The sequence below is a fragment of the Felis catus genome, chromosome E2, assembly GCF_018350175.1.
Source record: "Felis catus isolate Fca126 chromosome E2, F.catus_Fca126_mat1.0, whole genome shotgun sequence".
Taxonomy (NCBI): Eukaryota; Metazoa; Chordata; class Mammalia; order Carnivora; family Felidae; genus Felis; species Felis catus.
In genome coordinates this window covers 47,658,554-47,682,574 of record NC_058382.1, presented here as the reverse complement: position 1 = coordinate 47,682,574, position 24,021 = coordinate 47,658,554, and the positions used below count along the sequence as shown (strand labels likewise).

At 40.5% G+C, this 24,021-nt stretch overlaps 2 protein-coding genes across 4 annotated transcripts in view; both read right to left on the bottom strand.

The window, feature by feature from the left end:
- Positions 1–1,772, bottom strand: part of LOC111556221 (zinc finger protein 23) — a 141,299-nt gene extending 139,527 nt beyond the window's left edge. The window contains exon 1 of the mRNA XM_045046938.1: positions 1,636–1,772. The gene's annotated coding sequence lies outside the window, so the exon portion shown is untranslated. The remainder of the gene's footprint in view (positions 1–1,635) is intronic.
- A 1,832-nt stretch (positions 1,773–3,604) lies between these two features.
- Positions 3,605–24,021, bottom strand: part of TAT (tyrosine aminotransferase) — a 50,331-nt gene continuing 29,914 nt past the window's right edge. For 2 of the 3 annotated variants that reach the window (XM_019819994.3, XM_019819995.3), the window contains exons 4-14: positions 13,250–13,496; positions 12,992–13,096; positions 10,673–10,740; positions 9,389–9,547; positions 9,050–9,188; positions 8,431–8,483; positions 7,487–7,639; positions 6,740–6,868; positions 6,317–6,400; positions 5,642–5,740; positions 3,605–4,786 (exon numbers count right to left, since the gene is read on the bottom strand). In XM_019819994.3, coding sequence (XP_019675553.1) covers positions 4,646–4,786; positions 5,642–5,740; positions 6,317–6,400; positions 6,740–6,868; positions 7,487–7,639; positions 8,431–8,483; positions 9,050–9,188; positions 9,389–9,547; positions 10,673–10,740; positions 12,992–13,096; positions 13,250–13,496 — 1,377 coding nt within the window. In that variant the 3' untranslated portion in view covers positions 3,605–4,645. Of the gene's footprint in view, positions 4,787–5,641; positions 5,741–6,316; positions 6,401–6,739; positions 6,869–7,486; positions 7,640–8,430; positions 8,484–9,049; positions 9,189–9,388; positions 9,548–10,672; positions 10,741–12,991; positions 13,097–13,249; positions 13,497–14,084; positions 14,243–24,021 lie in introns of those variants that run through there. The other variant, XM_006941692.4, reaches the window with a different exon arrangement.

Sequence of the window (24,021 nt, the reverse complement as noted above, 5' to 3'; positions counted from 1 at the left end):
TCACAAACTGCAAGATCATGACCTGAGCTGAAGTCAGACATTTAACTGACCGAGCCACCCAGGTGACCTATTTTTTTTTTTAATTTTTTAACGTTTTTTATTTATTTTTGAGACAGAGAGAGACAGAGCATGAACGGGGGAGGGACAGAGAGAGAGGGAGACACAGAATCGGAAGCAGGCTCCAGGCTCTGAGCCATCAGCCCAGAGCCCGACGCGGGGCTCGAACTCACGGACCGCGAGATCGTGACCTGAGCTGAAGTCGGATGCTTAACCGACTGAGCCACCCAGGCGCCCCACCCCCCCCCCTTTTTTTTTTTTTTTTTTAGAGAGACAGTGTGCATGAGCTGGCATGAGAGGCAGAGAGAATCTTAAGCAGGCTCCATGCTCAACATGGATCCTGACACAGGGCTCCATCCCACGACCCTGGGATCATGACATGAGCCAAAATCAAGAGTCTGACACGCAAGTGACTGAGCCACTCAGGCACCCCTCATGATTTATTTTGTTGTGGTTGTGTATTACACTGATTGGTTTCCATATGTTGAACCATTCTTGAGTTCCAGGAATAAATCCTACTTGGTCATGGTGTATAATCCTTTTAATGTGCTGTTGAATTTGGACTAAGTTCAGGCTCATCTTCTCTGTATTGTTCCGATTTTAGTATACATGCTGCCAAAGCAAAAACTCCTGTGGCTTCATTTTTCAAATGCGGCATAAAGTGGGGCGCCTGAGTGGCTCAGTCACTTGAGCGGCTGACTCTTGATTTAGCCTCAGGTTATGATCTCACAATTGTGAGACTGAGCCCTGCATTGGGCTCCTCACTGAGAGAGGAGTCTGCCTGAGATTCTCCCTCTCTCCTTCTGCCCCCCTCCTTTGCTCCCACTCTTAGATAAATAAATAAATAAATAAATAAGGCATAATGTACTTTGAATTACATAATGTACTTTGCATTTCAATTACCAAGTGGGTCAATGTCTCAAAGAGCAAGAATTCTTTTCCATGCCTGAAACGCTGACAAAAATTAACACTTGCTAGTTCTTCCCCTTGTTTCCTTTGCAGAAGTGGCATCGCATCCTACATAACAGACCTCAATTGTAACGTCAGAAAGTGACTGCCTCTTTGGAAGATGCCGTTTAACAATTTGACCCACAAAGAGCATCCAGATTTGTAGATTCTAGGACACCCTATGAAACTTGTTGCTCAACATACCCAAACTGTTTAAAACGAATGAGAGTATGAATTAGATGTACTGGGAACTCAGTTCTCCAATGGATTCAATAATTCGACTTTTAGGGTACTTAAAATACAGCCCCTCCTCAAAATAATAATAATATAACATTACGTAACATAAAATACAGCCCCTACTGTAGTAATGTGCGGAGTGTGCGGAACATAGCGGTGGATTCATTTATCCGGCTGAGTAGGGATCCAAACATATATGCCAGGTACCAGGGACTCTGAAGGACACCATTCTTTGGAGAAAAGTTCCAGGGACCACACTTTTGTTGTCAGTTGACAACAGCTACTGGGAATTTCTGCTTCTGTTTCACAACTCATCGGACTGGCTGGGATTGGCCCAGAGCTGGGAAAAGAAATAAATGTACAGTTCACTTATTTAACAGGTATTTACAATACCTAGGGATGATGTGTCAGCTTCCGAGAAGCCTCCTGCCAGATGCGGCCCGGACAGGGGGTAAAGGGGGAAGAGAATCTCTCCACAGGGCGCGGGTCCGGGAAAGACGCGAAAGGAGGAAACAAAACCGAGGCCCGACGTTGGGAATAAAACCGGCGTCTGAGGAAGGGATCCACCCTTGCCGACCTCTCAGGGATCTGGGCCTGCGCCCTGAGCGGCCCTTCGTGCCTCGCTCCGCCCCCCGACGGCGCATGCGCCTGGAGCAGCGCGGCCCTCGCGCTCGCGCTCGCAACAGCGCCTACGCAGCCAGGTGTTTCTCCTCCCCACTCCGTTCCTACCCAGCTGTCTGGGAGTTGTTGGCAACTAGGGACTGGGGTGGGACGTGGAGTGACTCCTGGTCTGTGGTACTGGCCAGTTACCCTATAGGCGGTGCTCTGGCTTAGAAAGAAAGGTGAAATCACAGACTTTCTAATGCATTCTCCTGCCACTGCCATCGCGAAGCATCTGGAAGCTGTCTGGGGCGGGGGGAGGGGGGGAGGAGGTGAGAATTTTAATCTTGTTTGGAAGCAACCAGGCACAGGGGTTCTTTTTATTTAGAAACACCCTGGAGGTAATGGACACCTCAGAAATATCATCCTTTCTTTGTCTTCCATAGGAAGCTGAATTATAAAGCTGCGTAATGGTTACTTTATGGGGCGCCTGGGTGGCGCAGTCAGTTAAGCGGCTGATGAGCCCAGCTCAGGTCATGATCTCACTGTTCTTGAGTTACAACCTCACGTTAGGCTGTGTGCGGTGCAGGCAGTGCGGAGCCTGCTTGAGATTCTCTCTCTCCCTCTCTCTTCCCCTCCCTTGCTCGCTCGCTCTCTCAAAATAAATAAACTTTAAAAATTAAAAAAAATAGTTACTTTGAAGAGAGGAAAGAAAAAAGGAAAACCTCACACACACACGTTTACAGGAATGTTTTTGTCTTTGCATCTTTTGAAATGTGTCCAGTCTGTGGGTTTTTTTTTAATGCTTGAGTATGTCCTTGACTCCTCTATCAAAATGTAGACACGAAAGAAACTCGCAAGTTTAAGAAATCTGAGTAGAATTCAGTAAAGCTGGATAGAATTATATGTATGTGTTAAGATAAAACATCTTGTGTAAACCACCAAGTTTTCCTGAATATTTCTGGACAGATCTTCAGGGGATGGGGCAAAGGTGGTACAGGAAAAGAGGAACCGGACGCTTTCAGAAAATTATTGGCAGTGGTGGCCTACAGGAAACAAATCTTTATTATCTCTATTGTTGTATGTTCCATTTGGATTTGCCAAAGAAAATTAAAAGGTAAATTTTAGCGTGAACTCACTAAATGTGGGCATTTGATGTTTATTTTTGTAAAGGAAATTAAGTCAGTGTGATTGTCAGGGTTGAGACCTGAAGTTCCTCTTCCGGATAAGGAAAATTTCTCTTAGTAATCTGTAGACTGGTTATGGTATACTCCTGCCCCCAACCTTGCAAGATAACTTCATGCTCCCTTCTGTAAGGGAAGTTTTGAGAAAAAGTCTACTGTGCCTAAAAGGATTTGCAGACAAAAGGCAGATAATGAAAGATGTCTGACACCTCTCATTCCCTGGGTCACCTGAACCCATTCAGTTTCATTCACCAGTGAGTGGTTAGCGGATGTAGAGCATAGGAATTTGGGACCAGAGGTTGGAGTTCCAAAAAGTTGAAAGTGTAAAGTCAAAGGCCAGAGGTTTATAATGTTGCTTCTTAGTTTGTCTTATTTATAAGTAGGAACCCAGAAATGAGCTCCCAAATAAAATATTTTAGGAATGGTGTTTCTTAAGTAACTCCAAATGTCAGTACATGGACAGGGAAATAAATGAAGTCTAGAGGGTAATGCATCAATCAGACTGAGCAATGAATAGGAATGAATAGCAATGAATAGGATAGGAATTCCCCACAGAGGAGAAAAACCACAGAAGAGCATACTTAGTAAAATTTATTTTTTTAAAAAAGAAGAAAAACAATAATTTATGCCCTTGGCAAAATAAAGGATCTTGTCAATATAAATGTTTCTTAGAAAACATATGAAAAGATAATATAATATACATATCAATAAATCATTATCAACCTTACAGCAAAAGCAATGATTCCATAACAATGATAAATGAGAATATTTCTGGCCCTTACACCACAGTATTTCTGGAAGGTCCGATGAGTCCTCCTTTTTTTTTTTTAAATACAGATGTGCCCTCATTTTAAGAAACCCTGATGCACACATATCTAAATTTAGAAAGTCCACTGATTACCTTTACAATCAACAATTCTGATTGATTGATTTATTGATTGATATAATCTCTGAACCCAATGTGGGGCTTGAACTCATGACCCCAAGATCAAGAGTCACATGCTCTACCAACTGAGCCAGACAGGCACCCCATACGATCAACAGTTCTTAAAAAAAAAATCAACGAAAATGTTTCTGCAAGGGATCTTTCAAATTAGCAAACTTTCCTAATGTGTTTAGAAAATAATTAACCAATATATGTGTCCCCAACTTCTTTCATTGTAGTTCTATTGCATAAAGCGAGGTATACCTGAAGTGAAGCAGTAACAGAATTAGGCCTCAGACCTGACTGGAGAGAGTGTATTCTTATTTATAGTATGAGGAAATGGTTGGGACACAAATTCTCTCAATCTTTTGTTTCTCTTATCATGAGCTTTTAATTTTCTTGTCTCTGGTGCTTTCTGTTCACCAAGTACTCTCAATAAAAAAGGAGGAAGTCATATAGGAGGGGGCAGATTAATGAATGAGTGAGTCACTCCAGCAGAGCAGAGTGAGAGGACAATCTGGGGTTCAGAGTGTGTATGTGGACATAGCTGGGGGAAAGCAGGAGCGATTCTGAACGCTTGACATGCTTTTGAGGCCCCTCTCCCAGTAGGGGCACCTGATTCCTCTTGAGGAACAGCAAGGCCCAGTCCAGCCTTCCCCAGATGGGACACATACTCAAGAGAACGGACTTGGGCCTATTTGTCACACTCCTCCTGGCTCCCTTCAGTACAGTGATAGTGCAGCTCGCAGAACTCCTGGATCCGGCTACAGGCCTCCAGCATCATCACTGTGGGGACTGTGATCACCACTCTGAAGAAATTCGGGTACTCAAAGCACTGCAAAAATAAGAGCCCGTTATTCTCATAGCAATTGAATCTGGTACTAAACCACCCTACGATGGCCAGGGTCCTAATCAGCAAGAAGCAGTGATGTCATTTACTCAGAGCTATCAGTTGACTCAGTTCCACTGTGAAAGGTGAAATAAAATGGGGTCACTTATGTCAAGGGGTTTTAAAATGGACCCAGAAGGCCATTAAGGAGATGGATCTTATGCACCTCTTCAGCCATGAAACCATGAACTTTTGAACTGGGCCAAGCCACCAATCTCACAAGGACTCAGCCAGAGTCTTGAGACTTGCTACAGTGAGACTTCGTTTAGTGACGGCCTTAGTAACCAATTACATTCAGCCAAGATTAGTTTTCTGCCACCAGTCAATCAAAATTCTTTATAAATAGCATATACAAGCATTCCTTTTTGTCTTTAAAAACACTTGACTTTTGTTCTGGGGGGTGGAAGGACACTATTTGGGTCACTGCCCAGATCTGTGTTCCCCAGATTGCAATTTTGAGACACCGAATAAATGTTTTCGTTTTATTTTAGCTCCGCTTCTTTTCTTGGTTGACACCATCATTGGGGTGCTAAGTCTAGAAACAATTCATCTTAAAAGGGACTTGTGGGACAAACCTGTTTCCCCTCACTTAAAATGTTCAGCCACAACGTTTCTTCCCGGTATGGATGGGATAATGATGAGGGAGAAACAAATTTTAAATAGACGTCGTGAAACACATCAGTTTGAATCTTATCCAATGAGAATACACTTTGTTGAGGGGAAAAAAAGGCAGGCTAAAGACCAACTCAACCCGAGGCTCTAGAAACTGTTGGGAATGTCCTGAGAGACATGAACACTCACCGTTGCTGGGAGGCAGTGGACTGACTGCTCAGCAACTAACCGCTCTGTGAACTCCACATCATTCTCAAATTCTGGGAAATGTTCCATCTCAATGCCAACCTATACCAATTACAGGGAGAGGCAAACTTATTAGGAGGGAAAACAGGCCAACTCCCCATGCCAGAAACTAACATAGGGACTGCTCTAAAAAATATCTTGGAATTCTACTACTGATAACTAAGAGTTCTAACACTTAGGAGCCCATGGAATTTTTCATAGGAAAGACAGGATGTCTTTATATTAATATTTTAGTTTATTGAAGCATTCCTTCCTGGATGTTGATAAGTGAAAGCTGGAAATAGAATGTCACTGTTTCTCTAAAAAGGCAACATTAACATTGTGAGCCGGGCAATTGTTGATTGCATGGAACTATCCCACCAATCACAAGATACTAGTGTCTCCAGTCCACAAAATGCCAATGCCCCAAGTTATTCTGGAAACAGGGGCACCTGGGTGGCTCAGTCGGGCAAGTGTCAACTTTGGCTCAGGTCAAGATCTCAGAGTGACCTGAACAGACATTCAGAACAAGGCGATTCCTAAACTAACAGGCCCGGAGGCTTAGCTGGTTGTCTTTGTGAGTCCTGCAGACCAGCTTCTGCTTGCCTTATAGAAAATGCCTGTCACCTACATACTTACCATGAGGTACATGGCCCCAGAAGGGCGGACTGGCCGGAGTCCAGGGATGGCAGCTAGTGCGTCATAGCAAAGATCAACGTTGGACTACAAGAGGAGGCAGAAAGATGTCAAGAATCAAAATATAAGTGAAAGAAAAGCACGTCATTAAAAGTAGAGCCCACACTGGAGGCAGGGAACCTAAGTTTGCTCTGCTGGCATCAAGGGCACAGGAAGTAGGCGAGAAAAAAATCCTATCACTTTTGGCCAGGAGCAGAGTGAAGTGCCAGAAATGAGAGACATGGAAGGGTGAATAGTTACACTGATGCCATGTCCTGATTTGGAGGCCCCATAATGGCACACTGCTCCAGAAACGAGGACGTGATTCCTAACTCCACTGGCGGCATTTCCTCACTCCCAAAGTAAAAGGCTACGGGCTGCCCTTACCTTCAAGAAGCTCAGAGTGTTGTGGTAGAAGTCCTGAGGGGTGCGATGTAGGATGCTTTTCAGAGCTCCCTGGACAATGGTGCAGGGTCCCAGGATCCGCTGACTCAGTTTCACCAACCCATCTCGGATCTAAACCCCCCCAACCCGCAAACATATTATTTAGCCTTCCTTAAGCATTCCAGTTTTGGGGATTCTGGTTCTGGCCATTCTTTCCATCAGGTTTGTAGTCTCTGGAGAAGTGATGGTGCGTGCCTACTGGCACTCTTAGATCAGACCACTGGGGTTTGTAGCCCAGCTCTGTCACGCACGTGCTGCGTGACTCAGCAAATCGTACAATGTCTCAGTGCTTCAGTTTTCTCAACCGTAAAAAGGAGATAATACTATGGCCTCCTAGAGTTGTTGGGAGGATTACAGTAAAATAATGTATATCAAGTGCTGGCATATTGTAAGCCTGCAAACAAAATCAGGTATCATTATAGCTATTGTTTCCCTATTTGTGGTCCTAAAATTAGAAGCAGATGGAACTTCTTCATAGAACCAGGTACAAGAAAACTGAGTTTTGGAGAGGAATAACTAAGTACCATCTTTACCCAGCATCTTTTGGCACCCAGAACTACAGGGCCAAGAAGAAAGAAGAAAAAACAACACTAAAACAACAAAAAAATCACCACCCAACCACTGTGCATGCAAATTAAATACACATATATATCCTAAATTAGACATACTGTATCACCTCATTGCTCTTACCTCATTGCCAAAAATGTCTCTTCGGTCATGGATGAGGATCCAGCCCAACCTCCAGCCAGGAACCAGCCAGCGCTTGGCCAGCCCTCCACAGGACAGGATGGGGACGTTGCTGCTGAGGGTGGCCAGAGGCTCAAATTTGGAACCCGAAAACACCTGAGGAGAAGAGATCCTTGCAGTTGTCTTCTGGCTTACTTTCCTCCAAATCCCATGCCTTCCAGTCTTTACCTTGTATAACTAGGAACAGGGCCTTGGATTTATGGACTCATCCTACCCTAAAGCATAACTGGGAGCCTAGGAGGCTTCAAAGGAGACTATACAGAGACATATAACCTGACATCTGGTCTGGATTAAAGGAAGCCTACGATGAGGATACTGATCCTGGCCCAGGAATATATACAACTCAACAAAGCTTGCTCTGGGGAATGAATGCTTGTTGGAATTAGACATTTAAAAATATAATAGGGGTCCACAACCCTTTACCTGAGATTCCTGGGCCCATATTTGTTGCAGAATGTAGGATTGTTTGGATTTTTGAGAAGTTTACCTGGATCATATATTATGTAACACCCCCAAGGCAGTGTGGGACAGCACTCCTAATCAAGCATATTAACATTTCTTTCCTTACATTCTTGACAAATATATATATATATACATATATAAGTGAAATACATAGAAAATCTACAAATATCTTTACATCAAGTCAAGCCAGGTTTTTCCACCAAAGGAATTTCAAAAATCTTCAGATTTTTATAGCTTTTTGGACTTTGGAAAACTGGCTAAGAGATTGTAGAATCTATATGTACTTTTAAGAGTGCAGGGATACTGATATGCTGTACTGAAATGATTAGGAATTACTTCTGGTGTTTTTGATGCCACCTCTAAAGGTCCCATGAAGTAATTTGGAATTGAGATTATTGTAGTGATAGATCCTGCCCAAGACTTACCATGTCTCCATAGATCTCATCAGCTAAGATGGGGACACACTGCCTTGCAGCCACTAAAAATAAGAAAAACAGGCTGAAATCATTTTTGTTGTTGTTGTTAAGTAGGCTTCATGCCCAGTATGGAGCTCAATATGGGGCTTGAACCCACGACTCTGAGATCAAGACCTGAGCTGAGATCAAGAGTCGAATGCTTAACCAACTGAGCCATCTAGGGGCCCCCAGGCTGAAATCCTTTTTAATGTGAATTGCCTTAGCAATTAATATTCACCTGGACTTATTATATTTTGCATTTCATATTTATGGGTTTTGTTTTCCAATTTAAGAACTATAAATTCTTATACTCTTCCAGGATACAGAGGCTAAATATACCATTTAATCAACCAGATATTTCAAACCTGCTCTTCCACATATGGGAATAGTGAAGAGGCAAGTGCTGCCTTTTTCTCCTTCTTGTAGGTGAGGTCTACTGCTCCAGGGGCACACTATTCACTGGAGACCCCAGTAGAGCTCCCCCACCCCCATCCTCAGCTCGGAACTAACCCTCTTCTCATTCCAGGAAAACAGCTCAAGGATCCTATCCCCATATCTTCTCCTGTCAAATGAAGTCTGATGGACTTACCAGCCAGAATTTTCTGGAGATGACTTTTACTGTACACTGACCCACAGGGGTTTGATGGATTATTAACAATGAGACAAGCTGTCTTTTCATCAATTAGAGATTCCAGTTGTTTCAAGTCAATTTCCCAAGACTTTTCTGGCTGGGGAGGAAGAAAGGGTGAGACTAAGATGGTTCTGAAAACTTGAGGGGGAATATTCACTTAACAGTATATTCTAAATAATAAAATGTGTTTGTGGCCTCCACCACCCACTTCCAAATCTTTCTGTGCTAAGACAATTGTCATATATTTTTACAAAGCCATAATTGAACACTGGGGTCTAAAATTAAAAAGTTGTTTACCAATAAATTGTAGAGTTTGACCTCAATTCCCATTGATTCAGCCAAAGTCCTATAAAGAGAGAAACCGGGTCTTGGAACTAGGATGTTTTGTCCTGGGTTGGCCAACACAGCTAAACAAAGTTCAATAGCCTGACTGCAGCCACTAGTCAGAATGACATCCTGTGAAGAAATAAAAGGTACATTTTGTTAGGGGTTCCAACAGCAGTGGGAGAAAAGACATTGTCAGATAGGTGAGTGGGGAGCAATAATAAACTTACTTTTACAAGCTCTAAGTAAAGTAGTAAGGACTGTACTAAGCCAAAATTGGGGGAAAATGCTTATATATGTCCATATCTAAATGTTGAAAATATTGACCACTTAAAAGAAGTAAATCACTTTAACAAGTACATGTCAGCTATGACTCAGCAGACTTCCATGAGAGATCATTATGACCTTGGACTTTTTCACTTGGTTATTTGTTTACCTTCGACCAGAAATTTGAAGCCTGATTCTTCTCTGAAATACAGACTGAGGGCACCTCTTATGTTAAGAAATATCAACACACACAGTAGACGACAGAGGGAGAGTGGCATTTAAACTTGTGGCCCTGCCATCGATTGAATATTCCATAGTACCTCAATCTTCCCATCTGAGTGAGCTTTTTTTTTTTTTTTAATGTTTATTCATTTTTGAGAGATAGAGACAGAGGGTGAACGGGAGAGGACAGAGAGAGAGAGAGAGAGAGAGAGAGAGAGAGAGAGAGAGAGAGAAAGAATCTGAAGTAGGCTTCAGGCTCTGAGTTGTCTGCACAGAACCTGACAAGGGGCTTGAAATCATGAACCATGAGATCACGACCTGAGCCAAAGTTGGACGCTTAACCAAATGAGCCACCCAGGAGCCCCCCCATCTGAGTGGGGAAGTGAATGATGGAAGCTACAAATTTAAGAAAGAAATTTAAGAAAGATCTTATTAGTAAAATAAAAAATGTTACTTATTTGGTGTTATGAACTATTGTTTTTTAAAGTTCTTTTGCAGAGAATCAAATGTAGGGGAACCTCTGAATCCTTTGAGCCTCAAGACAGAACACCACATAAATTATATTCAACATTATCATAATACTGTAATGACATTAAATATACTCAGGGATTAAGTGGCCTCACTCTATGAGAAGTTCTCAAATTGCTAAAGGGAAATTCTTCACTCCTTTTGTTTCCCGAAACTGTTATTCCTTGTGGAACAGAGACAAGGAAAATGATATAGTTTGCCCAGTATTACTTCAGAGCTGTTACCTTGGTTAAGCCCTACCTTAGCTTCCAGGGGTGCCTCGGGCCGGTGGTAATAAGAAGCAATATCCTCACGACTGGATAAGTAGCCTGAAAGAGCCGGAAGGAAGAAGCTGAAAGTTTGCATCTGGCAACTGACCACTATGCCCTAGAGTCAAAAGGACCTCAGGCTAACTCCTGCCCCTGCTTAGAGCACAAACTGTTCAGTTTAGCTCTCAGCCACTATAGATAAAGGAGTTATGTGTTACAATTTTATAATAATCTCACATGTGTAAATAATAACAAGGAGAACTTTCCAAAGTATAAAATACTCTGTACCATCTTGATTACTATGATTATGTTTTATTTTTCATAAAAAACAATATTTAGATTTTTCCTAAATCCCTTCCAGGACTATATATTTTGAAGACTTGTAATCAATGCATGTAATACATTGGGTGCCTTTTAAGTTTTTTACATTATATCATATACCTATTAGTGGTTTTGCACAAGTTTTTCTTTTAAATTCAATTCTTATACAATATTTCCAAATGTTGGCTTACAAGTTTGACGTAGGGACAGCATCATGCAAATTGGTTTGCGAAACTGTTTTTAAGAAGACTCCATTCAATTATAAAGATACAATATTTCATAATGTTCCACTTAACAGTTAGAGATAAATGTCTTGAAGTTATATAAATCAGCACTTCCTTAATTACTAATAAGGAAGAGAATTTTCCTAGATAAATGTTATGGCCTATATTTCCTTTGGCATGAAATGTTCATATCGTTTGAATATTTGTGAAGTTGAGAACTGGTTTTGGTTTTTCAGGTTGAATCTGTTCCCTAATACTTTGGGTATAAAAGTTATAAACTTGTTTTATAATCTAATTTTTGGTCTTCTTTTGTTGATTTTTGTTTTATGAAAATTTATAAAACATAAACAATCAACCTAAGAATTATGTCCCTCAGGCTCTTTGAAGTGTTTTTAAAATTCTATTTTAGCACAAAACTGGATTTGCATTCTACATTAGAAATATGTCACTATATCTTGTCATTTGCAGCAACATGGATGGATCTAGGGGGTATCATGCCAGGTGAGATAAGTTAGACTGAGAAAGACACATTCCATATGATTTCACTCATTGTGGAATCTAAAAAACCAGCAAACAAATGAACAAAGAAAAAAAGCAGAATCAGAACTATAAATACAGAGAACAAACTGATGCCTTCCACAGGGAAGGGGGTAGGAAGATGGGCAAAATGGGTGAAGGCGAGAGGAAGATACAGCTTCCAGTTATAGAATGAGTAGGTCATGAGAATAAAAGGCACAGCATAGGGAATACAGTCAGTGGTACTGTACTAGTGTTGTATGGTGACAGACGGCAGCTACCCTTGGGGTGAGCAAACATAACGTACAGAGATGTTGAATCACTGTCTACACTTGAAACTAATGTAACATTGTGTGTCAACTATATTCAAATAAAACAATATAAATAAGTTTTAAAAAGGAAAATAATATGTTGCTAGGTACAGATGGAGACTGGGGGTGTGTGTGTGCAACACTGAAATAAAGTCAAAGGGTCACTTATTTTATCAGACATTTAATGTGGAAATGGTTAGTAGATGGAGACAGTTAAACCTAAATAAGAATAGGGATGGGCAAAAAGGGGTAAAGGGGCCAACTGTATGGTGATGAGCAGTAACCAGACTTGTGGTGATCACTTTGCAGCGTATACAGTTGTATTATACAGCTATACACCTGAAACTCCTACTGTAAAAACACCTCAATAAGAATAACTTCTTTCTGTCAGAAATAACCTTCTCTTCTTCAATGGAACAGCCCATTCTTTGTATTCTACTTCATTTTTATCTCTTTATTTAAGCTGAAACAGCTATAAATGCATTTGAATGTGATCAGAACATTCAACCACATGGTGATATTTGACCATAGTTAAAATAAGGGTTGAATGTATAGAGAAAAAGAAATGAAGCCAAGAAGCTATCTACATAGTGCAAATAAATAAATTAATGTAGGAACCTAGAGGCTAAGTAAACAGGCACCTGCAAAATCCAAGGCCTTCATATGAAAATTAGCAATGTTGCTTGAGAAATAAGTACGTGAACAGAACAAAAGAGGCAGAGCCAGTGGGCCAGAGGAAGCCAGGAAAGGAGCTGAACCCTGCTGCCTGTGTTCAAGCATTCCGAGATCCTCATCCCCAAATCCGAATGGCTATTTTATCTTAGCCTCTCCTTAGGATCTATGAATCAGGGAAGCAAAGAGAACTGCTGGAAACTTACTCCTAATAGAAGAGCACTAACAATTTGGACGCCACCAGACAGAGTCTCAGGAGAAGCTTACCAATGGAGGGGGCATAGCCATTATACTTTCCCGAGTCTAGAGCATCTTTCATCGCTTGGGTGACTTCAGGGTCTGTAGGCAGGTTTCCAAACACAGTAGGGTCCCCTTTTCATGGAAGAGAAAAAAAGAGCCCTCAAGAGGTTACTCTTCCATGCCCAGTGCTCGGACTCCCTCTCTACTCCCATCTTCTCCAAGCAGTTGTGAGGATGGGGCTAACAGCGACGAGATCTGCCCCTCACCTGAGAGTCCCCAACTCACCAATTGACAGAGCAATCATGGTTTTGTTTGGATTAGGCTTCACCTTCATGCTGTCCACAATGGTCCGGATGGGATTGAAAGTTTTGTTGGACATGTCTGAGGGCCTCACGGACCATCTGGCCTTCCTGCCTTTCATTTTTCCTGGCACGGAGCTTCTCCCACCAAGGTTGACGTGCACATCCAGAACTGAGGGAAGGTTGCTGTTGCTGTTCATCTGAATCACATATGGGTCCATCACTAGTAAAGCCTATGGGGAAAAGGAGGTCCTTGTGACACTAAGAACAGAGCAGCATCTTGGCGGCCTATATTTGAACCTAAACGTAAGCGTGATTTCGTTAGATGTCTTTCCAAACTGCTTTGTTGGCCACATTTTTCATGCTTTGCAAATAAGGGGAGTTTTAAGACTTTTTGCTGAGATGGAAAATAAAGCAAGAACCCATTTTATAATGTTAGCAAAGACCATGCACTGAATACTTATCTACTGTGAGACTACATGCAACCATAATGTCATTGAAAGTTTAACTGCTCTCAATGAGACTGAGGGGAACTGACATGAAAATCATGAAACAAAGCATATATATGTGTTGCCTCTTTTCCATGCAAAGCCTATCCAAGTGTCTCCCTAATGCTTCAATAGACTGTCTTGCCCTCTGCAAGAACCAGGAAGGACCATTCCACACTGTTAGAAATTTAGTGTTAATATTTTGTCATTAGTAAAAATAAAGCCCTATCCCACGAGCACCTTAGTGTCCTGTAGAAAAAAGAAGTCAATACACCATAAAGAAAAAGCACACATCCCAGTTACCACCACATTAGCTGAGGCTTGAGATTTTACCTTCCAACTACAGGAGAAACTGCCCTCCCAGTAGCCAAACCTGGAAGCTCTTAGTCCTTCTTTGACAGGTCACAGTGACAATGGCCTCAGATGCAATTCTTGACTCCTGAAATAGTTTGCACAAATGGGCGTTGGGCCTGGAACTTTCCTGCTATTGGCTAGGGTGAGAACTGGGTGGCCGGCCCTCCTTTCCCTCCCCTTCCTCACTTGCTGCTTCTCACCTCTAACTCTTCCTCCACACACCCCCACCCCCCACCCCCCCACCATACTGGGAGTTTGTCCTCACTTCAAACCTCTGGAATTCTCTGTGTTAACTCTTTCTGGGCACTTTGTGAGACATTTGAGAGGACTGTCAGAGGGCTTGTTAGGATTACAGTTGGCAATATTTATTAAATCTCTTTTGATACAAATAACCTATTAAAATGTTAACAGTACAGACATGTGTAAAGTAAAAAGTAAAGAGTCCTTCCTTGCACCTTGCTATCTACACACTTCATTTTCACTACCCCCCAGAGTCCATACACTCTCCCCAGGGGTAGGCAGTGTTACGTAATGATTTGGCCATTTCTATCCATTCGCCAAGACAGATTAATAGGTAGGTAGATAGAGGATAGATACATAGATGGATACAAGATAGATACATAGGTACATCATTTTATAGATTTTCAAAACACTGAAGGAATTAGTGAAGGAATTCACTATTCACTGAAGGAATAGTTGCACAATTTGTTCTGCAACATGTTTATTTACTTCCTGCATCCTGCACTCCTTTCCTTGTTCACAAGGTTCTTCTTCAGTCACAACAAATGGGCAGTTGAAACAAATTAAGTTTCACTCAACAAATACCTTAAAAGATAGTAGTAGCGTCTTCAAGGCAACTAAAACCTGTGGAAAGTTATCCTGTACTGTGAATTCTCCTTCATTCACCTGCTAGGAAGTTGTGGGGAGAATAAGATGTCAGGTGAAGTCTAAACAAACAACCTTGCTAAGCAAGCACAGCAGAAACCTCAGCATTCGGGTGAGCCTATAAAAAAGACCATCCACTCAAGGGTTAAAAGAAGCCTCTGGGACTCCATCTGCTCAGATCCTATCTGTTTATTTATTGGAAGACAAAGAGTTGTTACATAAGTTCTTTCTTCTCCATTTACTTTTAGGTGATTGGAGTCTCCAGTGGGGGGTGAATTACCTTTTATTCTTCTGGACCTTTCATCTCTTAGTGCTTTGAAGAACTTATCTAACACATTCCCTTTCCCACCCCAGTGAAGCAAGTAAGTGTTCACCACCTCATCTTAGGGCGGAGCAGCAGAAGCACCAGGCAAGGGCAGGAAGCCAGGCAGGTCATAGCGAATTTCAAATTTGAAAGCTGGAAGCCCTGCACCCTGAGCTAGATATCCAGGGCTGCTCTGTTGCAAAATGCAAGTACACAGCCTTGTCTACAACATCCAAAGGCACAGAGAAGGAAGAAAGAGTTGCATCAGTTCTGCTATTTGGCACCCCATGGCAAAAGGCACATGGCTTCTTTGTTTTACTTAATGGTAGTTAAACATTGTACAGACGGATGTATACTTTTGCATAGCTGCCAACACAATGAGAACACGGTATTGTTTCCAAAGCACACAGATTTTGTCAAGAAAGAAGACCTTTCTTTCCTAAATGCTTTTATTCCATCACCACCCCCATTTGAAATATAATACATGTGTACTGGACAAAATCAGAACAAACTAAAAGCATTTATAATTCTACCACCACTCTAACACATTACCCTTATTTCTCCCCCACAACATAGATCTCTTGTTCTTTACATATATTTTTCAAATTGAGATAAAATTCACATAACAAAATATTCACACCTTCATCTTTTCAGAGTATAAGATTCACTTATTTTTAATACACTCACAATATTGTGCAACAATCACCACCATTTAATGCCAACACATTTTCTTTTACTTTTACTGTTTTAGTAATTAAAATCCTCATATAGTAAATTGAAATTCTGATGTTTGTAAACTAAACTCTGAACACCTTTTCCCACAACTCCACTCCATACAGATGGTTGCTTTAGCCATTTCTTGTATATCTTTTCAAGTGTTTTCTGTTTCTATACAATACTTAATACTTACATAGCTGGTTTTAAAGTTGTTTGAAAACATAGATACTACAAATTTGTTCTATATAGCTGCACTGTCCGTTATTACAGCCACTAGTCAAAAGCAGCTATTGAGTACATGAAATGTGGTTTGTCTAAAGTGAGATGTGGTGTTGGTGTAAAACACACATCAGGTTTTGAAGACTTATATGAAAATAATGTAAAAAATATCATCATTAATTTTATATTGATTACATGCTTAAATAATATTTTGGATATTTTGGGTCAAATCACTAATTTCACCTACTTCTTTTACATTTTAAAATACTTCTACTAGAAAGTTTGCAATTCCTGTGTGGTTTGCATTCTGTTTCTATTGAATAATGCTGTTTTACAGCTTGCCTTTTAAAAAATCTTAACACATTGTCTTGATATCCTTTCCATTTTCATACATGGAGATCAATTTCATTCTTTTTAATGGCTATATACTGTCCATTTAACCATTCTATTCTTGTTGGACATAGGGCAGCTTCTATTTTTTTCTCTCACAAATAAAACATTGAACACACTCATTATTGATAATTGAAAATTATTTTATAAGTATCCTATAATTTGTAGGATAGTTTCCTAGAGGTAGAATCACATTTCACATACCGAAAGACCTGCCAAATTGATCAACTGATAGACTATAGGAAGAAGAGACAATGCAATATGTCTTATTTTGACAACCTCTTGGAGTTCAGACTACCTATCACAACTACATATCCTGCTTAAGGGCTGACAAAGGGAATCAACTGAGTTTTACAGCAAGGGTTCTCTGGGTGATCAGAATCTCAGAGGTTAAGATTCTTTTTCTTTCCTTTTTTTTTTTAATTTTTTTTTTAACGTTTATTCATTTTTTGAGACAGAGAGAGACAGAGCATGAATGGGGGAAGGTCAGAGAGAGAGGGAGACACAGAATCCGAAACAGGCTCCAGGCTCTGAGCTGTCAGCACAGAGCCCGACACGGGGCTCGAACTCACAGACCGTGAGATCATGACCGGAGCCGAAGTCAGACGCCCAACCGACTGAGCCACCCAGGCACCCCTAAGATTCTTTTTCTTAATATTGGCCTTTGCAAGAGTCAAGCAAAGATGGGACTTTTTTAAAAGTTAGAAGCTGATTTCCGTCACTCAATGTTTACACTTTTTTTTTTTTTGAGAGAGAGAGGGAGAGCGTGAGCAGGGGAGAGGCAGAGACCCAGAATCCAAAGCGGGCTCCAGGTTCTGCACTGTCAGCACAGAGCCCAACGTGGGGCTCGAACCTACGAACTGTGAGATCATGACCTGAGCTGAGGTCTGATGCTTAACCAACCAAGCCACACAGCCGTCCCTAGATTCAGACTTTTAAGGATCACAGCTACACATAAGACTCAGATTCAACTCCCCCTCCCACAACAGCCTGTGGACTTGGTGTCCTGTCCTCATCTGGAAGTTAACACAGGAGCCTTATATTATCCAGATAATCCCCTCGAGGGTAGTAGTGTCAGCCCACCTATGTCTCTGTTTTTCAGTTCCTTTTCATCGTTTGGCCCATTGGGCATTTCCTTTTGTATCTTTGGAGCTCAGTCAGGCGTTTTGCCTTATTTTATCCAACATTCCTAGATACGTAATTTTATTATTTTTTATTTTAAAAAATGCTTATGTGAGGGGCGCCTGGGTGGTTCAGTCGGTTAAGCGTCCGACTTCGGCTCAGGTCATGATCTCATGGTTCATGAGTTTGGGCCCCGCATCAGGTTCTGTGCTGACAGCTGAGCCTGGAGCCTGATTCCTATTCTGTATCTCCCTCTCTCTCTGCCCTTCCCCCACACACGCCCTGTCTCTCTCTGCCTCTCAAAACTAAAGAAAACTAGTCAAAAAAAATTTTTTTAATGCTTCTTTGAGAGGGGATAGGGGCAGCAACAGAGCAGAGAGAGAATCCCAAGTAGGCTCCATGCTCAGCCCAGAGCCCAACATGCGGCTCAATCTCACGAACTGTGAGATCACAACCGGAGCCGAGTATTTTTAAATGGAACTGTAGTTGACACACAATGTTACTTTAGTTTCAGGTATACAACACAGTGATCGGACAAGTGTATGTTACACTGTACTATGTTACGCTATGTCACACAAGTGTAGCTACCATCTGTCACCATACAATACTATTACAATATCACTGACTATATGTATTCTATGTTGTACCTTTAATCCCCATGACTTATTCATTCCATAACTGGAAGTCTTTACCTCCCACCCGCCTTCACTCATTTTGCCCATTTTCCTACTTTCTTCTCTTCTGGCAACCATCAGTTTTTTCTCTGTGTTTATACATCTGATTCTGATTTTTTTGTTTGTTCATTTGTTTCTTAGATTCACCTATAAGTGAAATCAATGGTATTTGTCTTTCTCAGTGTGACTTATTCACTTAGCATAATACCCTCTAGGTCTACCCATGTTGCCCCAAATGGCAAGATCTCATTTTTTATGGCTAAGTAATATTCCACTGTGTATGTGTTGTGTGCGTGTATCATACCTTCTTTATCCATTTTTCTGTCAGTTGGACATGGGTGGCTTCCATATCCTGACTGTTGTAAATAACGATGCAATAAACACGGGTACATATCTTTTTGAATTAGTGTTTTCACTTTGGGGGGGGGGGTAAATACCCAGTAGTGGAATTACTGCATAATATTTCTAATTTTTTGAGAAATTTCCATACTGTTTTCCACAGGGGCCACACCAACTTATAGTCCCACCAACAGTGCATGGTGCATGCATATAAATTTTCTCCACATCCTTGCCAACACTTGTTATTTTTTGTGTTTTGGTTTTTTTATACTAGCCATTCTGACAAGTGTTAAGGCAATATCTCATTGTAGTTTTTGATTTGCATTTCCTTGATTAACGGTTGAACATCTTTTCATGTGCCTGTTGGCCATCCACATGTCTCTTTGGAAAAACGTCTATTGAGGTCATCTCCCCACTATTTTCCTTTTTTGTCTTGAGAGAGAGAGAGAGACAAAGTGTGAGTGTGGGAGGGGCAGAGAGAGAGAGAGAGAATCCCAAGCAGGCTTCCCATTGTCAGCACAGAACCTGATGCAGGGCTCGACCTCATGAATCACGAGATCATGACTTAAGCCAAAGCCATATGCTTAACCGACTGAGCCACCCAGGTGCCCCCGCCCTTTTTTAGTTGGATGATTTGGGGGTTCTTTCGATATTGAGCTGTATAAGTTCTTTATATATTGTATATTAACCCCTTATCAGATGTATCATTTGCAAATATCTTCTCGCATTTAGTAGGTATGTTTTCATTTTCTTGATGGTTTCCTTCAATGTGCAAAACCTTTTTTTTTCAGTGTAGTCCCAATAGTTTATTTTTGCTTTTGTTTCCCTTGCCTGAAAACTAGAAATATGTTTCTACAGCTGATGTCAAAGAGATTACTGCCTATGTATTCTTCTAGGAGTTTTATGGTTTTGGGTCTCACATTTAGGTCTCTAATCCATTTTTAGTTTATTTCTGTGTGTAATGTAAGAAAGTGGTCCAGTTTCATTCTTTTACATGTAGCTGTTCAGTTTCCCCAGCACCATTTATTAAAGAGTATGTCTTAGCCCTATTGCATATTCTTGCCTCCTTTGTCATAGATTAACCATATAAGTGGATTTATTTCTGGGCTCTCTACTCTGTTCTAGTGATCTATGTGTCTATTTCTGTGCCAGTATCATATTATTTTGATTATTATAGCTTTGTAGTATATCTTGAAATCTGAGATTGTGATACCTCCAGTTTTGTTCTTCTTTCTTAAGATTGCTTTGGTTATTCGGGGTCTTCTGTGGTTCCACACAAATTTTAGAATTATTTGTTCTAGTTCTGTGAAAAATACCATTGATATTTTGATAGAGTTTGAAATGAATTTATAAATTGCTTTGCGTAGTATGGGCATTTTCATAATCTGAATTTTTCTAATCCATGAGTATGGTATATCTTTTCATTTGTTTGTATCATTTCAATTTCTTTCATCAATGTTTTAGTTTCCAGAGTTTAGGTTTTTCATCTCCTTCGTTAGGTTAATCCTAAGTATTTTATTCTTTGTAAAATTGTAAATGGAACTGTTTTCTTCTCTTTCTGCTATTTCATTATTCATGTATAGAAATGCAACAGATTTCTTAATATTTTTTATCTTACAACTTTACTGAATTTATTTATTGCTTCGAATAGCTTTTTGTGTATGTGGAATCTTCTGGATTTTCTATGGATAGTATCATGTCATCTGCAAATAGTGACAGTTTAACTTCTTCCTTACCCATTTGGATGCCTTTCATATCTTTTTCTTGTCTGATTGCTGTGGCTAGGACTTCAAGTACTGTGCTGAATAAAAGTAGTGAGAATGAACATCATTGTCTTGTTCTTGAGCTTATAACAAAAGCTCTCAGTTTTTCACCACTGACGATGTTAGCTGTGGGCTTTCCACATATTGCCTTTATTATGCTGAGCAATGCTCCCTCTAAACCCACTTTGTTGAAAGATTTTATCATGAATGAATGTTAAATTTTGTCAACTGCTTTTTCTGCTTCTATTGAGATGATCATTTGATTTTTATTCTTCATTTTGTTAATGTGGCTTATCACATTGATTTATGGATATTGAGCCATCCTTGCATTCCCAGAATAAATCCCACTTGATCATGGTGAATGATCTTTTTAATGTATTGTTGAATGTGGTTTACAATACTTTGTTGAGGATTTTTGCATCTATGCTCACCAGGGATATTGGCCTATAGGTTTTTTGTTTGTTTGTTTGTTTGTTTAGGGGTGTTTTTTTGCAGTGTCTTTGTCTGGTTTTGGTATTAGAGTAATTCTGGCTTCACAGAATATATTTGGAAGCTTTCCTTCCACTCATATTTTTTGGAATAATTTGAGAATAGGTATTAACTCTTCTTTAAATTTTTGTTAGAATGAATAGATGAAGGGATGGATGGCTGGATGGCTGGATGGACTGATAGATTCTGTTTGTGGGAGTTTTTTGATTATCAATTTAATTTCATTATGAGGAATGGTCTGTTCAGATTTTCTATTTCTTCCTGATTCAGTTTTGGAAAATTGTGTATTTCTAGGCATTTACTCATTTCTTCTAACTAATCCAATTTATTGGCATATAATTTTTCATAGTAGTCTCTTATAATACTTGGCATTTCTGTGGTATTGGTTATTAGTTCTCCTCTTTCATTTCAGATTCTCTTTATTTGTGTCCTCTCTTTTTTCCTTGGTGAGTCTGGCTAAAGATTTTTTCTTCTTTTTGTAGCTTTTTTTAGGTGTAAGTTTAGATTGTTTATTTAAACTTCTGTTGTTGTTGTTGTTCCTTGGGGTAAGGCTGTAGCTCTATAAATTTCCCTCTTAGAACTGTTTTCACTACATGCAAAGATGTTGGACCATTTTGTTTTCATTTTCAATTTTTTTAAATGTTTTATTTATTTTTGACAGAGAGAGAGAGAGACAGAGAGAGAGAGAGACAGAGCATGAGTGGGGGAGGGGCAGAGAAAGAGGGAGACACAAAATCCGAAACAGGCTCCAGGCTCTGAGCTGTCAGCACAGAGCCCGACACAAGGCTCGAACTCACAGACTGTGAGATCATGACCTGAGCCGAAGTCGGACGTTCAACTGACTGAGCCACCCAGGCACCCCTTGTTTTCATTTTCATTTGTCTCCATGTATTTTTTTTTTTATTAAAAAAAATTTTTTTTCAACGTTTATTTATTTTTGGGACAGAGAGAGACAGAGCATGAACAGGGGAGGGGCAGAGAGAGAGGGAGACACAGAATCGGAAACAGGCTCCAGGCTCTGAGCCATCAGCCCAGAGCCTGACGTGGGGCTCGAACTCACGGACCGCGAGATCATGACCTGGCTGAAGTCGGACGCTTAACCGACTGCGGCACCCAGGCGCCCCCCCATCCATGTATTTTTTAATTTACCCTTTTTTTTTTTCTTGACTCACTGGCTGTTTAGGAGCATGTCATTTATTTTCCAAATATTTGTGTTTTTTCCAGTTCTTTTCTTGTAATTGATTTCTAGTATCATACCATGTTCAGAAAAGATGCTTGCTCTGGTTTCAATCACCTTAAATTTATTGAGACTTGTTTTGTGGTCTTTTCATGTGATCTATTCTGAAGAATGTTTCATGTGTACTGGAAAAGAATGTATATTCTATTGTTTTTAGACGGAATGTTTTATATATGTCTGTTAAGTCTATCTGGTCCAATATGTCATTCAAAAACATTGTTTATTGGTTTTTTGCTGGATGACCTATCCATTGATTTAAGTAGGGTTCTAGATTTGTTTTTTAATTGAAGTACAGTTGGCACACAATGTTATGTTTATTTTAGGTGTACAACATAGTGATTCCACAAGTCCTAGATATTTTTCTACCTGAAAATTCTCTAGGTCATTCTGACCTCAATATTGCCAGATATCAAAGTCTCTCTCCTTGTTTTTTTGAAATGTCACCTTCATCTTATACTAAATTCCTATATCTTTCTGAACCTTTTATGGAATATTCTATTCTAGAACAAACATTTTTAGAGTTCTTGATGAGCATTGCCAGCTTGCTTTCAGAAGGGCCGGTTTCCTTCCTATCAGTAATTGTTTGCAAACCCTGGGAATTATTTTCTAAAGAAATCTTTGCCAAATTGATTGTCAGGGGGAGGGGAATGGTATTAAGGTATTGCTGTTATTTCTGTCCCTTCTAACTTTGATAAGGGTGGTCACTTCTCATATATATTTTTTAGCTCTTGGTGTTTTGTGAACTACCTGCTCACGTCCATCACATATCTTATAGGGGGACTCATCTTTTTCTTAGGTGAGACCTGGACCTAGGAAGTGACTTTGGGGCAATGAAACAGCTGCTCTGAGATCACCTGCCCAGTCTCCTCTGTCTCAACCCGGCTGGCTCAGGCTCAGGTTTACAGATCAAAGAACAGCCAGAAGCACAGGATTTTGGTGGGTGGTCCTGCAAATAATGCAGCTGACGCAGAATGTGCAGGGTTAAGGGGGTGTGAAGGGGGCAGGGGCTGCTGTATCAGGTCATCCATGTGGGCACACCCTCTTTAGTAGCTGACAACTGAACTCAGATCAGAAAGAAAAACAGCCAAAGCAAACAAGTTTTGGTAACACCCCTCTTCTGTAGCTCATGTTTTCTCTCAATAGAAACCTGAGGGGGAAAACAAATCAGAGCACCCAAGTCTACTTAGGAAACCTAACTGGGCAGTTAAGGTCCAATAAACTGTAGAAATACTCACAAAAAGCTACACCAACCAGCCATAGTGATTTTCATTTAAAAATCAAACAACTTTTACTCATTTTTTTCTTTTTCTTTATTATGTTGACGGGGGGGGAGGGAGAGAGAGAGAGAGAGAGAGAGAGAGAGAGAAAGCGAGCCAGGGTGGGGCAGAAAGAGAGGGAGAGAAAATCCCAAGCAGGCTCCATGCTGTCAGAGCAGAGTCCGATGCAGGGCTCAAACTCACGAACTGGGAGTTCATAACCTGGGCTGAAACCAAGAGTCGGACACCTAACCAACTGAGCCACCCAGGCACCCTTCATTTTTTTCTTAAGTATAAAACTTTGTGTTTGCCATAGAAAAGGCTTTTTTTTTAACTGTGGTAAAAAAAATAATAATAATAACATTAAGTTTACCATCTTAATCATTTTCAAGTGTACAGCTTAGTATTAACTATATTCACACTGTTGTGCAACAGATGTCTAGAACTTTTTCATCTTGCAAAACTGAAACTCTATAACTCTGTAACAGTGTTTAACTGTCAAACACTAATTCTCTCCCCTC